Here is a 15,600-nt window from a genome sequence, read left to right on the forward strand (position 1 = left end):
TATCCCTCCACTGGCCCTTGTGGCCGCCTCCCAGGACGTGACTAGGCAGAAGTCCCCCCACCGTCCCACAGAGCCCTTTGCCGGGTTGGACGTGGCAAGGGGGGAACAGGTCTTGCCCCTTCCGATCTCCCGAGGTGGGGATCCCATCTGCCCTTTCGCCCTTGCTGGCCCCGCTGCGCCCTCCCCGCTGGTAACAGCAGAGTTGCTCTGGGCTGTCTGTGGCCCATCGTGGCCAAGAGTCGGGCAGCCCCACCCTTCTCTTCTCCCAAAATAATGACATTGGCTTCAAATCAAGTAACAGTTCTTGTACTTTTTTTATTTTTAATCAAAGCATCGTTAGCTTCTCTTCTGCCCTCCTTTCAACTGCTCTGACTGTGCTATCGCCACATTTTCTAGCTGGTCTTTGCAAAGCCTAAGGCTGGGGAGATACTTCCACACCTGAGGAACAGCTAGTGTTCCTCCCTGCCCTGCCAGCGGCTGGCAAAGGTGGTGGGATCTGTTTGGGTATTTGGAGGCTCCCTGCTTTGTCACAGGCACCTTGAGTGACCTCCAAGCGCAGCTCAGCTTCCCCTGCCACTACTTGCAGGGGGGCTGGGAAGGCTGATACCCACCCAGTGGGGTGGCTTGTTGATGCTGGCACTGTCTATCAAAGTACTCAGATGCCAGGGTCCTAGAGCCCAGGCTTTTGGTGAAACATCACCAGTGACCACTCACGTTGAAATCACAGGCAACAGCAAGATGCTTTTGGCTCTCACTACCGCTGGGCATCAACCTCCTGCTTCCTAACCCTTGACTTCTCTGACCTGAGCACCTGCTGCTGCTGCTTTCCAGCCTGGACTAGGCCTCCCTGAGGTGTCCCAACCAAGAGCAGGATATCCAAGGGGGTGATTTCACCCATACAGACATCCTAAGAAATAGAGAGACATCCCAAGTTCACCCCTCAGCCTGGCTGGTGGCCAGCAGGCAGAAGCCCTGAGTGGAGAAGGTGGGGATGGGAGCAGGTATCCGGGGAGGGGATGGTGATCCTATGCGCGGCAGCCCCCTGTTCCTGCGGGAGCCAAGCCAAGGCATCCTTGCTCAGAGCCAGCAGCGAGTTCCCAGGTCTGTCGGAGGGAGCGGCCGCAGCCCCGGCAGTGACCCGGTGAGTGGGCAGCGGGAAGCTGTCGGGAGGAGGAGGAGGAGGGCTACCGGTAAAAGCGTCTTGTTTATTCGCGCGAGGGGCATACCCATCTCAGCGGGTCAGTCTGTTTTCTTTCATGGAAGAGAAATGAACTGAAATGATTAATTAATGCTGTGATCCAATTACTCTGAGTTTGCAGAAGGAGTATGGTTTTTCTCTTTAAACTGTCCCCACAAGGATCCTATTGATATCAGGTTTTGTCATGGTTGGGTTATTGTTGCTTCTTTTTTTTTTTCCTTAAATTAAAATGACAAACATCTCCCCAGGAAAAAGAAAAAAAAAAAAGACAAAACCAGGGAATAAAAATAGTGAGACCAGGCTGAGTGGCTGATGCAGAGCCATCCCTATCATGCCTTCGCTGCGGACCCCCTTCTCTGCCTGCCCTGCTGAGCCCCGGCCGGCAGCACCCGCGGAGGTGACGAGGGCTGGTGAGTGCCCGGCTGAGGTGGGAAGGCAGGCAGAGCCCTGCGAAGGCAGTGGAAGAGAGGGAGATGGAGGCTGTTTGCAAGGGGCTGCTGCTTTCTGCACAAACGCAGCTCCTCTTTCCGCATGCATGTACACGCCGCACGCGTTTCGTGTGCGCAAGCTGACCCCCTTCTCCTTGGCACGCGACATCAGGGCTTTGACAGGCGTCTTCTGGAGAAGCAGGAGTTGTCCTTGAGCCGGTAGCTGTTTGGTCTGGCACAGGGCTATGCCCTTGTTGCTCTCCAGTGATCCAAAAGAGGAGGTTTGCATTTCAGCATCCATTCTGGGCTGGGTCTAAACTGGTGTGTTTAAAGGACATGTGTTTCAGGGAGATGCGAGGGTGCAGGACCCAGTGCAGCCAAGAAGTGGAAGTTTAGACCAGATTATTCCCATCTACTCCCCCTCCTCTCTTCATCCCTCTCCCAGCCTCCCCCACTGACTGGTCCTTAGTACCAGTGCCCACCACGAGTGTGTCAGGGGCTGGTGGTGGTGGGAACTCAGCACCCGGGCCCTGTTGAAGCCTCTTCAAGCTGGCATTTGGAGACATGCCAAAGCCATCCCTCTTCTGAGGGATTCAGGCAACCAGTTAAACAGCTGCCAGTTTCTAGGAAGACTCACATGCTCTTGTGCCCAGGGCCTGGCCCAGGGCCCCTGCCGTCCAGGCAGTGAGGGTCTTAATGGGTGGCTGTGACCTGACTCATAGCCCAGTGCAGAGTGTACCGGCCCTGACCATCCCCCCCAGGAGAGCAGTGCCCACCATGACATCCCTGTAACCCTCTAGGCAGGGGAAAGGCTCGCTGCATCCAGACCATTGAACATACTACAGTTGGCCCTTGCGCTGTTTTCAGATTCCTTTGTTGAAGCTTCGAGGGTTTGAGGCACTTCCTGGCCAAATGAAACCTGGGTGAGTGCTCCCCGGGCAGGCTTGCCCGTTATGCCAGCATTTTGCTGGCACAGGAGCACAGGGCAAGGTGTCAGTTTCCCGCTTAATATTTAGCAGCAGGATTTTAGCAGCAGACACACAACCAGCCCCTGTGCCTCCTGACAGACACCCAGGTGTCCCCACCCTGTGTGCACATTGGCATGCCTCCTCCCTTTCCCTGCGGGTGGATGTGCCGGTCCTGCTGGGCCTTGACTCTGGGCCAGGATGCGTCATTTGACCTGGCTTCAGACCTTTAGTGCCCTGGCACAGCGAGCATTGGCAAGCGAGGCTCCGCTGGATATGCTCCTCATCCCTGCCCCTCACATGCCAGGCACGGCTGCTCACGCCTTCACCCCGGGGCTGCTCCTGGGACCCTCTGCAGATGCCTTCAGCCCAGAGGCTGCACTGCATGGAGGAGGAACTCAAACAAAAATTCAGTCTATACCTTGCAAGGTATAAATTTGCTGAGAAAATTAACTTCACCAGCCTGTCCAAAACTCCAAATGCAGCAGCTGCAGGCACAGAGCCTCATCCTTCTGACAATCCCCGAAACTGATGCTGGAGGTCCTGCAAACCAGAGCCATGGGAGTGACACCAACCCTCCTGTCGTGCTGTGACCTTGTCCCCACTGCCCCTGGCTTTCTGTGCCCCACTCAGTGCATGAGGCAACGGCAGAGATGCCCAAGTGCCCCGTCCCCTCCCCGTACCCCACTGCCCCAGTGTCAGGCAGAGGTGCTGGTACAGCAGACCCACACCCACCCCGGGCATTGTTTCTGTGACTCAAGAGAGGGCTGGAGAGGGAACCACAGGGCTGTTTGCTTGTTTTCAAGAGCCTCGCAGAGGAGTTTTATCCTAGGTCAGCTGGCGCAGGAAGAGCAGCAGCTGGGAAATTTGTCCTTTAAAGGCAGGACTCAGTGTAAACCATCATGCTCCTCGGTCGCAGTAGGCTCAGCCGGAGCCATTGACGTGGTACCAAGCTATCGATGTTCCTCTAGCCAAGAAAGCCAGGCAAAGAAACAGCCCCTCTGCTACCAAAACTGCTGTTAAATTGAATTTATCTCATGGCACCGTGCAGCTCGCAGGTCACAGCAACAGCATGCCTTGGCACCGCTGAAGCTGGACAGGAGGCAGCAGGGCTGGCACCAAGACGCTGGAGGCATCTGGAGAATGGGGGTGAAGTGTCGTCCACAGGTTTGATGCTCTCAGCAGAGTTGGTTTGTGTGGGGCTGTTAAGGGGTTAATGTCTTTAGGCTCTTTAAGCAGAATTGGACTGATTTGTCTGTGGGAAACTCAAAGCTCTGGTTGTGCAACACTGAGGGCTCCGCAAACACGATGTCCCGGGCCCTTGCGCCTGCTCCAGGTCATGGGGCGGCTCTCTGGAGGAACGCATGGCGCCTCGCTTCAGTGACCTCTCGCTCGCAAACCCTCCCAGTGTTGATGTTAGCTGCCCCCCCAACCCCTCACGGGCAGCGTGGAGGAGGGACAAGCATCCTTGTGGGATCTTTGCGTGACTGAGATGGGAAGGAGTGTATCCTGCATCTCACCGTCTCTAGTGCTTTCAGGGTAGTTTAGATCCTGGCTCTGCCAGCAGTTACGTCATGTGCACTCCCAGTTAAAGCCAAAAAAAACCCCGTGCATGTATGCAGAGAGGAGTGGGGAGCAATGAAACCCTACTGGGATCAGTCTTTGCCTGACAACAGGCATGAGTTGCCTGGGCTTGGGTCTGCCTTTCTGCAGAACTTAGGAGCAGCGTACATCACAGTCACCTCGAGGCTGTTTGCAGAGCTCAGGTCACCCACCACGGCAGTACGTGATGCCCAGCTCTTGAAACTTTCAGCCACCATGTGCAGCTGCAGGCAGTGAGGCCATGTTAAAGCTCCTGCCCAGTGCTGCAGGGTGCTGCCTGTGGCGTTAGTGTAGGGTCACAACAGGCTGGGGACCACCATCCTGCGGTCAGAGAGGTGACTCCTTGGTGGAGCTGGGCTGCCTGAGTGGGAGACCTGCAGTACACACAGGTTTCCAGCCCCAGCATGGCTCCTGCTGTGCTGGTGGGAACCTCCATGGAAGGCAACAGGAGAGGTTTGCAGGCAGTGCGTCTGCATGAGGTCTCTCTCTCTCGGAAGGATTTCTTGGGGTTCTTCTGTAGAGAACATGTGTAACCCCACCCTGGCAATGTGAAGCTATTCCTAAATCCTTCTGCTCCATCCCTCCTCTTCTCTGTTGTTGCCACAGACAGGAGTTTCCTACCTGCTTTCCTCCCCTGGCCCCCACGCTTCCTGTGCTGCCTGCCCATGCCCTGGGCTCCGCTGCCCACCTTCTGCTCTCGCTCCTGTTCTTCACTCTCCTTGCTCAGGCATCACCTCCAATGCCAAGCCCTTGGGCAGGTCTCCTGGCCAAGTAGGGGTCTAGTGTTTACAGTTTCCTTTTTCATTAGCACCCCAAAGATACCCATCCGCTGTCCACCCCTAGGACTAGGGCTCTCCTCTGTCCCATAGACATCCACCCAGCAGGGCCCTTGCTTTTGCCCAATTTTCTGCCCTTGGCTCAGGGCATCAGCTCTTTTTTCTCTTACTCATTGCTTAGCTGTCTTACTCGTCCTTTCAAAGCCCCACAGAGCCTCACCCTGCTCCATGAGGCATGGGGCTCTTGCCCACTCTTTAAAATTTCAGATGAGCATCTTGGTGCTTTCCAACTGCAGCTCTCGGCTCTGGGACAAGTTGCTTAGAGAGAAATACGTGTGCCCCCTGTCCTCCTAACAGCTCTGCCCTGCCTGGGGCAAACACCACATGCCTGACACCCCAGCATCCATTCATCCCCCTGGGCTCCTCCACCACCACCTGTAGCCACCCAGTGCTCCTGGATCCTTTTCCCTCTGTGCAGAGCTCCAAAGAAAAGCACCTGATCAAAATCCTTTAGCACCATTAGGAAGGGAAGGGTTGCCCAGGGCTGCCAAGTTCTCTCTGGTAGTAGGTGGGGAAGGAGAGAGGGTCTGTCCCGGCTGGTCTGACTGAAGGGCATCTCCTGGCTGGAGCTCTCCGCAAGAGCCCAGCACCCAGCAGGCTGTCACACCTCCCTCCTGGTGAGCCCCTTACCTCCTGGGTGAGATGTGATCTCATGGAAGCAGCCACCCCTCCCAGCTTGCACTTGGTGCTTCTCCTCAGCTGCATCCCCACCCCACGGCCCTGTGAGACTCCGGGGGGGGTGGGGGGGTGGGCGCAGGGTGCTGTGGCTGTCTGCGTGGGGGTCAGCTCCCCCCATTATCCAATGCCAGCCCTGGGGCAGGGACAGTTGGTCTTCTAAGCAAACAAGTCTGGGGTCTTGCAACTCCCTGCCCTCTTACCCCTGGTCCCTCCAGTGACATCTCTCCTGCAGCTATCTCATCCCAGCTTCTAACCTCTCCCTGGGGAGAGCCCAGCTAACCCAGGCAGCCACTTGTTGCTGTAACCCACCACTGTCATCACCCTCACCCTCCTTCCCCTCTCTGCTGGCTGAGCCCAGAGCCCTTCCCGGCAGCGGGACCTGTAGCTGCCTTGAAACAGCTGGCTCCTGTTAAAGCTTCAGCCCTGAGATATAAAAGAACGTGAGCATCTCTCTGAGGCAGAGAGCATTAATGCAGTAGACGTGGGGAGAAGTGCGGCTCCAGCCCAGGCTCAGCTAAACGCTGAGCACCTTCCCCGCTCACCAGCATGGGCTGAGCTCCTCTGCCAGCCCAGAGCTGCAGCCCTGGGGGCCCCAAGGCAGAGGGCACGGGAGGGAGGGGACGGTGTTCCCCCAGCTCTGCTGTGGGATGCTGCTGGGGTGTGCCTTCTCCCCCCGTGACGTTACCCACTGGAGCCGGCGTGGGCATGGAAGCTGCTGGGGAGCTGCCGGTGCCCGGGAGCCAGGGGCTGGGCACAGCAGGGTAAGGCTGGGGTTGGCTTGCATGATGTTGGCCAGGCGCGCTCGCTATCAGTGTTCCACTGATAGCTTACTTATTGGGCCTAATAAGTGGGGGACAGATGGTTAATTAATTGGCAGCACAGCCAGCATGCTGGTGTGTTATTTATAGGAGTGACTTTTAACCACTTAAACCCACTTTCTGCTGTGTTACCCCTTACGAGCTGCATGTGATACAGGGCACGCTCGGGATACAGGCAAGCAGTGGGGAGGGGGAGGCAGCTTGGGCAGGGGGGTGCAGCTGTCTCAGCTGTGGGATACTGGTGAGCGGGCTGGGTTCTATTTACGTGAGCGGCTCGTAAGCCATGGCTCTGACCTGCAAGCGTTTCTCACAGCGGGGTGCATGCCGCCTTGGATGGGGTGCCCTGGTTTTGGTTTGAAACCCAGCGACAACCCCTTAGTTACCAGCAACAGAGAAGGTGGGGAGGGTCCCCCTTGCTTGGGGCGGGTGGTCAGGTTAGGTGACCGCAACACTCCATGCTGGCCCTGGACACGGGGAATTTTCAAAACCTGATGTACAAACACGTGCTGAACGCAGGTGGGGGGGGTTCTTCAGCCCACACACCACCACCCCCCAAAAGCTGGCAGCTCCTGCGCCACTGAGCTCACTGCTTCTCCGGTGGCTCCAGGAAAAGCCGTTAGAGACTTGCAGTTTGTGGGGATGGAGGAACTTGCTTTGCCTCATCAGAACCAGCTGAATAGCAGAGGAAGAAAGAGGATTAAAATAGTCACTGGGAAAATAAAATGCCCAGATCCACCCCATCTATTACTGGCAAGGAGCAATTCCTCTGGAGCAGGATAAGGACTTCTGACCGTGCCAGAAGGGTGCCAGTGCCGCTGCCAGCTGGAGCCAGGAGGGCAAAGGGAGCCCTGCCATCCTAACGCAGCAAATCCCTTCGGCCCCTCGTTCATCTCTCTCGTTTTCCTGGTTGGTTTATTGCCTTCATCGCTGCCGATGCAGAGGCACAGGAGCAGCCGGACACCGGCCCGGCAGAGCCCTCAGCGGGACAAACTCAGGCTAAGCCCCCTGGCAGGCACAGGTTCCCCCTTTATCCTCTCCCCATAGGCTGTACTTCTGAGGTGCCTGTTCCCAGTGTCCGGGAGCTCTGTTTTCACACTCTTTGAGGGGTGTGAATCTGTCAACCAGAACAATCCCTCCCTAGCTGTAAACTGGTGCCATGACTCAGAGCTAATTAACGGCTATTAGATAACACAATTAACACCACAAACTGTCATCACTCAGCCGAGGGCACCCCATCCCTTTGTGTCACAGGCATGCACCAGCCATAAACACTAGTATCCTGTCAGCACCTTCCATCCTTCCTCCCTCTTCTCCCAAGGAGAGAGGCTGGGCTAACTGCCCAGCCCCAGGTTTGACATGAGGGAACTAATCCCATTAGGATTTTCACCCTCTGGGTGCTTTTAGGAAGGCCAGAACAAGCAGGGGGCTGGCAGTGGGTTGGGAGTGCTGCCCCAGCTCTTTCCAACAGCGATGCCAGAGCTGATGTGCCCTGGTCCCAGCCCTCTGCACCCAGCCAGAGCAGGGTGTGACGTGGGCCTTCCCCCAGTATGTCCCTGTGGTGGAGGGGGCCAGCTTCCCTCCCTCCCAGCGTCAGGCAGTGCCCGGAGCATATCATGGTGCACCCAGCCAGAAACTGCCAGCGACAGCCATCCCATCCCAGCTGGGGTGGGAGTCCCTTGGGCCTGGGGTCTCCTCGGCTTTCCTGTTCCTCCAAAGGGCTGATTGCACCCATGCAGACCAAAAGCCTGACTCCTCTGGGAGCAGCTCACATTTGGAAGCCTCTGAGAAAATAGTGGTTTCTCTAATTCCGCTCTTTTCCCTGTGAACATTGTCTTCCTCTGGCTGGTGTGTGAGCATGGGGCTTGGGTTCTGTCAGAGATGCTGGCTGAGTGTGCTGGGTGCATGCACAGCCCTGCTCCTTCCCGGAGACTGCGCGTGAAGCTGCATGTGGACCAGCCGTGACTCTGCCCACACTGGCCTGGCCCCAAGGATGAGGATGGGGCTGGGACGGAGGCAGAGATGGAGCAGGGAGGGGGACAGCTGGTGGTGGTGGTGTGAGGGACAGGGGCTGTGGAGAGGCACAGGGAGTGATGGGGAGGGCAGGAGTGAGCCAAACCCTCTGTCCCAGACAGGTTCAGCGCTTGGTGACTAGCTGCAGCCAATGGAGCACCTGCCTCTGTATGGGGCAGGCTTTTTAGGTATGGGATGACTGTCAGGAGTCCATGACAGGGCTTTCTCCTTTCCTACCTGTCGCTGGGCTGCAAGGCACTTTGCAGGGGCTGACAGGCTGGGAACAGTGGTGGTGCCCATGATTTCAGGCAGCAATGGGGACCCTACTGTGCCAAGCGCTGCCCAAAATAGGTGGACCCCACCCAAACTACAACCTTCTCTGCTTGGATCTGCAGCTGCTTATGCTTTCATCCATAGCATGCAAGACGTGGGTGAGAAGGGAAAGGTGTTTCCCTGCTTTGAGGACATGCTTGCGGAGTGCCACAGGGGCCACAGAAATGCTTAGACCAAAAAATGCTATCAGTGAGGAGCTGGAGACTCCTAATGGCTTCAATGGAGAGGAGAGAAACCATCCGTAAATCCTAGGATTTACCATCCTGCCAGAAGTCCTAGGGAGGAGGAGGCCAATGATGGAGTTTGCTGTAGCTGGCTGGTGAGAGCAGGTCTGGGAGAGCACCCGCTGAGTGCCGCAGGCAAGGAACAGCATGTGCAAGGAGAAAAGCCAACTGGTGTCACAGGCAGGGGCCTCAGCCCCCGGAGCCCTTCTGCAGTGGCCTCTGGACTTTGCCAAGGCTGCATCCCCTCCTTGGCTGTGGTGCCAGCATGAAGGCAGGGGGCAGAAGGAGATGGAGACAGAGAGGGTGATGTGGGATGCAGGGTGTGAGGGGAGGGAGAAGACTTGGAGGTGCAGGAAGAGGTAGATGGGCACCGGGGGGCATAGAGGAGATGTTTAGTGGGGTATGGAGAGGTCCCTTGGTGTCTGGGGGCTTCACAGCATTGAGGGCAGTGATGCAGGTGGTGTGAGAGTGAGGATGGAGTGGCACTGTTGAATCTGTCGCAGCATGGCAGCTCTCCTGTGTACTTGCTTCATCCTCTGGCACATCCTGGGGGTGCAGGCAGAGCCGGCGCTACCCGAGGGCTGTGCCCCCACCTGGGCCCTCCCCATACAGCATGGGTGCCCTCCATCCCCATGGGAAGTGGGCATATCAACAGGCTGGAGATGCTACTGATAAAGGGGAGCCCCCCAGGACAGAGCAAGGCAAGTTTATCCCAAGGGGGGATGGCAAAGCAGCTCAAAGGCAAACGGCAGGATCTATTCCCCAGTGTCTGTGCAGGCATGACACATGGGTTGGTCAGATGCGCTGAGACCTGGCAAATTCATCACACTCTTGGCCTGCTCCTAGCCCTGGACTGAGCTGCCTGCCCAGTTCTGGGAGGCAAAGGCAGTGCCAGGCTGTCCGGGCGAGCTCAGAGAGGGTGTCCAGAGCAGAAGGGAGAGACAGTGGTATAGAGAGACCAGAGGATGGGGGAAGAAAAGATGCCTGAGAGGCTGGGGCATGGCAGAAAATAGTCGGGGTGTTTGAGGCAAGGATGAGTGGTGTGCGTATCTTCTGGCTTGTACATGCTGTCGTGTCTCTGATGTCCGTAGTCTCGCACCCTTAGCCATTTTCAGCCTCCCTCCTGCCCTCCAACGGGAGATTGCTTTATTGTTGCCCTTCGGTGAAGGCACATTTTCAAAACACCCATTCAGGTCCTTTTCCCTGTGGCTGCAGCTGCCTGCCTCAGCACACCAGTTTCCAGCACAACCTCGGGGTGGCATCCGGAGACGCGCGAATGGGGCTGCGTCCATCTCTCCCTCCTTCATTTCTTGTGACCTGTACAAACGGTTTTATGGAGTAGGACGAGCTGGATTTTCCCTTACTTTGGGCAACAAGCCTCTGTCAAGGCTGGTAGTTAATTAAGTGCACTTAGAAGAGGATGCCGGTTCACAAACTAGAGGGAAGAACTGAAACCTTCATTTAACGGAGACAAAGAAAAGGTTTCTTTCCGAGATTTTCCAGTTCTTCCTGGAAGAGCTGGGGTAGATGTCTGGTTGATTGGTTTGATTAGCTGTTACAAGAATGACAGCTAAATCTCCCCACCTCATCAAAGTGAAGAATTTTAAACTCATTTCAATTGTACTGAAACCAACCCCCAAACTGCCACGATTATGTCTCTCTAAGTCATTTTACACACTTATCACCTCTTCTCGCAGCCCTGGCTGGGTGCCCAGGAAGGGTGGCAGCAGAAACAGCTTTTCTTCTCCCTTGATGATATCTTTTGCACCCGGAGCTCGGTGCAAACCTGGGCAGTGTTGCTGGGCTTCCTCACCCCCTCTGTATTTAGCATTTAGTGTCTACTTTCTTTTCAACGCACTTTGTCTTTGCGGGCCACGTGTGGCAGGCTCAGGGGATAACAGCACAGAGGTACGAGGTACTCTCTGGCCCTCCCCCATGTCCCCAGCCTCTATCGCAGCTGTAGCCTTGCTAAAGCAGAAGCTGCATTAATGGCTGCGTTGGTACCCCAGCTTTAGCATCTCAGCAGCCAAACTTCCACTTTCTCGCACCTGCACCTCTTTAAAAAGCACTTGTATTGAAACCTTGGCTGTTTGTTGATGGTAGAAATCTCCTACTCTCCCCACAAATGAGAGGCAAGGACGTTTCTTTTACAAGACTTCAAAAATCTGTACCGATACCAAAGCCTGCCAACTTTAGGAGAGGAGCGCGTTAACAGCGTGTTTATACAATGAGGAAAATCACCTTCAGGAGTCCCAGCGCTGTTAACCAAGGCAGCTTGCAGAGACTGTGCCAAACGCTTCCCCTGTGAGTGCCGGTATGGACACGGGCCGACTGTACTGGCCTCAGCTGGGATACCGGCAGCTGTGCCCATGGGGCCGGGCAGGCAGCCTGGCAGGACCTCTGCACCAGGGGCCAGCACCTTGCACCCCGCTGGGGAGGCTGCCCTTGCTGGGCTGGTGGGGTCAGGATGCCCCCAGCATCCTGGGCGATACCCAGCAGGCTTTGGCGGTCTGGGTGGTGTGGGAGAGGCAGGTTGGGTGGGAAGTGCCCCTGTCCAGCCTATTTTCCCCAGCACCTTTGCTTCTTCCCATTCCAGGAAACTCTGCTTTGTCCCAACGCATCGATTTTGGTCCATTGATTTTTTTCTTAAGGTCCATTCTCCTCTTTTGGGGTGGGTTAACCACAGGGATCTCAGTTAGGATGCAGGCAATCTTTCTGTCTGTAATTCTCGCCGCCTTTCATAAATAATTCCAGGCTGAGATGTCTGGGTTCACCCCATGTGTCTCCACAGCCGGTGTGGCAGCAGCTGCGGTGTGATGTGGGACTGGGGAAAGGGGCCAGCGTTTCCTGGCATCGCTGGCTGATGGCACTCGTGGGATCACTTCCCTCTCCCGTGCCTGTTGAGGCTGGGGTGTAAACCAGGCCAAGCCAAATGACTCGGTTTCAGTCCTGTTTGGGTTTTCAGCATCTGCCTCTGAGCAGTGTCACACCTTTGTCAAGGCCACCTCTACTGGAAAAGTCGGTGTCCCCCAGTAAGACGTCGTGGGATTCGCACAACCTTCTTGGAGCTGAAGCTGTAGTGTAACTTGCTGTTTTCCCTGTCCCAGATTTCATCTTCCAGAAGGAGCTGTTTGCTGCCAGAGACACAGGTGAGCTGAGCGGACCATGGCATGGACTTTGTGGGGTAGCCCCCTCTTGGGCAGGTGCTTTGGGGAGGCCAGTGGGACATGCCTGGAGCATGCCATAAACCTGCTGTTGTCCCTGGGGCAGGGCACCGGCTCCATGCCATGCTGTCTTTGCAGCCAGCATTATCCATCACTGCTTGGGTCTGCAGCCCCCTTCCTCCTGCAGACCCTCATCCTCTCTGTGTGCCTCCCTGGGGCACACCGGGGCTGTGCTCCTACTGGGAGATGGTTCTCGGCCCTCCAGAGAAGGGACCATCGCACCCTCACCAAAGGGCTGTCCCCAGCCCCACCCTTGCTCTTTTTCTGAATGGGGACACAAAAAGTGCCCTCAAAGAGCTCCTGAGGGAAGGCTGCAATGGCAGAGAGAAGATGCTGGGAGATTTTCGAGCGCTAGCCAAAAGCAGTGCTGGTCTGGGAAACTGAGGAGGCAGCAGATGCTGCCAGAGCAGGCCGGCAGGTATAATATTGTCCCTTTCTGTCTCCACTCTCCTTGCAGACCCCATGCACAACCTCTCCGCTCAGCCCTGGCAGGTGAAGATGGCTAACCTGACCTATGACAACTTCACCCTGGGCAACCGCTCCGAGGTGGCCATCCAGCCTCCCACCAACTACAAGACGGTGGAGCTGGTTTTCATCGCCACGGTCACCGGCTCGCTCAGCCTCGTCACCGTGGTGGGGAACATCCTGGTGATGCTGTCCATCAAGGTGAACCGCCAGCTCCAGACTGTCAACAACTACTTCCTCTTCAGCCTGGCCTGTGCGGACCTCATCATCGGGGTCTTCTCCATGAACCTCTACACGGTCTACATCATCAAAGGCTACTGGCCGCTGGGGGCCGTGGTGTGCGACCTGTGGCTGGCCCTGGACTATGTGGTGAGCAACGCCTCCGTCATGAACTTACTCATCATCAGCTTTGACCGGTACTTCTGTGTCACCAAGCCCCTGACGTACCCAGCCAGGAGGACCACCAAGATGGCGGGGCTAATGATCGCAGCTGCGTGGATATTGTCCTTCATTCTCTGGGCCCCTGCCATCTTGTTCTGGCAGTTCATTGTGGGCAAGAGGACAGTCCCTGAGAGGGAATGCTACATCCAATTCCTCTCCAACCCGGCGGTGACATTCGGCACGGCCATCGCTGCTTTCTACCTGCCCGTGGTCATCATGACGGTGCTTTACATCCATATCTCCCTGGCCAGCAGGAGCAGGGTGAGGAGGCACAAGCCTGAGAGCAGGAAAGAGAGGAAAGGCAAGTCCCTGAGCTTTTTCAAGGGACCCCTGATCAAACAGAACAACAACAACTCCCCCAAGAAGGCCATGGAGGTGAAGGAGGAGGTGAGGAATGGGAAAGTGGATGATCAGCCCTCAGCGCAGACAGAGGCCACTGGTCATCAGGAGGAGAAGGAGACTTCCAATGAGTCCAGCACAGTCAGCATGACCCAGACCACAAAAGACAAGCCCACGGCAGAAATCTTGCCAGCGGGGCAAGGACAGAGCCCATCCCACCCCCGGGTGAACCCGTCTTCCAAGTGGTCCAAGATTAAAATCGTCACCAAGCAGACTGGGACCGAATGTGTCACCGCCATCGAGATCGTCCCAGCTAAGGCAGGAGCCTCTGAGCACAACTCCCTGTCCAACAGCCGCCCAGCCAATGTTGCTAGAAAGTTTGCCAGCATCGCCAGGAGCCAAGTACGGAAGAAACGCCAGATGGCAGCCCGGGAGAAGAAAGTCACCCGGACCATATTTGCTATCCTGCTAGCCTTCATACTCACATGGACTCCATACAACGTGATGGTGCTCATCAACACCTTCTGTGAGACCTGCGTACCTGAAACTGTGTGGTCCATCGGCTACTGGCTCTGCTATGTCAACAGCACTATCAACCCAGCCTGCTACGCCCTCTGCAACGCCACGTTCAAGAAAACCTTCAAGCACCTTCTCATGTGCCAGTACAGGAACATCGGCACAGCCAGATAAACTAGCACTCAGGGACCACTTCAGCCACGTTACAGAAGCCCTTCCCTTTGCCTCCTTTGCTGGGGGGAGTCCTCTGCTCCCCACTCACATCAGTGCAGACTGTGCGGTGATTGCAGCCGATGCCCTTCATCTAATGCTGACAGAGGTCCAAGGCATCCCTGAGCTGCAGCTCCTTCCAGTCACCCTGGGCCTGGAGACTAGCTCGGGAAGCCAGTTGGAAAGCCGGAGGCAAGAAGAGATGTGGTCACCAGGAACCCTCCCCAGCTCCCTGTTTTTGAGTAGCTGGCCAAGTGGCATCACTGTGTGTTCTAAGACTGGGTGCCTCTTCTCCCCCGGGCTGACCATCTCCAGGACATCAGGGCTTGTCTGTATGCAGACAGCCTTAACGCTGGATGCTTTCCATTGGCTTATAAACCGTTTATTTCCCAAGAAATGAAGAGCAGCCATTTGGGACCAGGCTGGCTTGGGCATGCTCATGGGACGCCCCACTGGCCCAGCCAGCCCCCTCCGAGGCAGTCAGGGTTGCGCGCTAGCACGTGTGGGGCAAGCTCCTTCCTTTCCCTTGAGAACGCCATCGTACTTCCTCACCCAGGGACGTGGGGGAGGGGAATTCTTCCCTAGGCTTTGGCTACGCTTGCCGCTTTGTGCCCTTTGTGCCCTTTCTGCCTTCAGCCAGCAATTGGCGGGACAGAAAGACAGACAAACCAAGCGTCTCACTCCTGGTTGAGGACCGTGATACCCAGTCGCCTCCTACAGAAACTCGAACTGCAAAGAAAAGCAGCGGGATGGTGCAGGACTTCTCTCCACAGCCCCAGGGAATGTGGCCCTGAGAAGTGGGCAGCAGCGACAGTGAAAATAGCCATCCTTGGGAGAGGGGACAGGGGGAGCTGGGGGTTTCAGAGGGGGTCGGGAAGAGGGTCTGCAACGTGGCTGAGGTGCCCTGTGTCTCATCTGGGCCACAAGCAGGTCCCTGCTCTCCCCATGGCAGGGGTGGGAGACCTGGTGCATGGTTCCAGGGGTGGGAGAGGATGATGGTGTCCCCAGCCCCAGGGCACATCCCGGAGAAGCCAAAGGAGCTGGCTACTGAGCTTTGTAAATGGATGTAACCCTGTTGTTGGTGTTGTGGCAGAGCCCTCAGCATGCGGGCTCCAGCCAGCATCTCCAAGTGTGTGCAGCCCAGACCACCCCAGGGTTGCTCAGCTTCTCCCAGAGCCGGCTCTCTGCAAGCCTTGGTGGGCATGACCGGGCACAGCCAAGAGACGGGATGGGGCCACGCTGGCACTGGCAAACTCCGCGTCCGTATGCCTTCCTCATCCCTACACAAGGGCGATGCTGCGCAACCTGGAAAA

The 15,600-nt window shown here is 56.5% G+C and overlaps 1 protein-coding gene across 2 annotated transcripts; it reads left to right on the forward strand.

Moving 5' to 3' along the window:
• Positions 1 to 4,231: 4,231 nt before the first annotated feature.
• Positions 4,232 to 14,251, forward strand: CHRM4 (cholinergic receptor, muscarinic 4). Of its 2 annotated transcripts, XM_010161187.1 has the most exons (2): positions 4,232 to 4,249; positions 12,875 to 14,251. In XM_010161187.1, exon 2 carries the CDS (start codon positions 12,968 to 12,970, stop codon positions 14,249 to 14,251), a length of 1,284 nt encoding a protein of 427 aa, XP_010159489.1. In that variant the 5' UTR covers positions 4,232 to 4,249; positions 12,875 to 12,967. The 2 variants fall into 2 exon arrangements, with proteins under 2 accessions (XP_010159489.1, XP_010159488.1); XM_010161186.1 differs by lacking the exon at positions 4,232 to 4,249 and having other exon boundaries at positions 12,779 to 14,251.
• The last annotated feature ends 1,349 nt before the right edge of the window (positions 14,252 to 15,600 follow it).

Source organism: Eurypyga helias, unplaced genomic scaffold, assembly GCF_000690775.1.
Source record: "Eurypyga helias isolate BGI_N326 unplaced genomic scaffold, ASM69077v1 scaffold19311, whole genome shotgun sequence".
In the NCBI taxonomy this organism is placed as follows: domain Eukaryota; kingdom Metazoa; phylum Chordata; class Aves; order Eurypygiformes; family Eurypygidae; genus Eurypyga; species Eurypyga helias.

Bases quoted from the DNA above. Each gene is read 5' to 3' on its own strand.
- CHRM4 (XM_010161186.1), top strand. From the start codon at position 12,779: ATGCACAACCTCTCCGCTCAGCCCTGGCAGGTGAAGATGGCTAACCTG.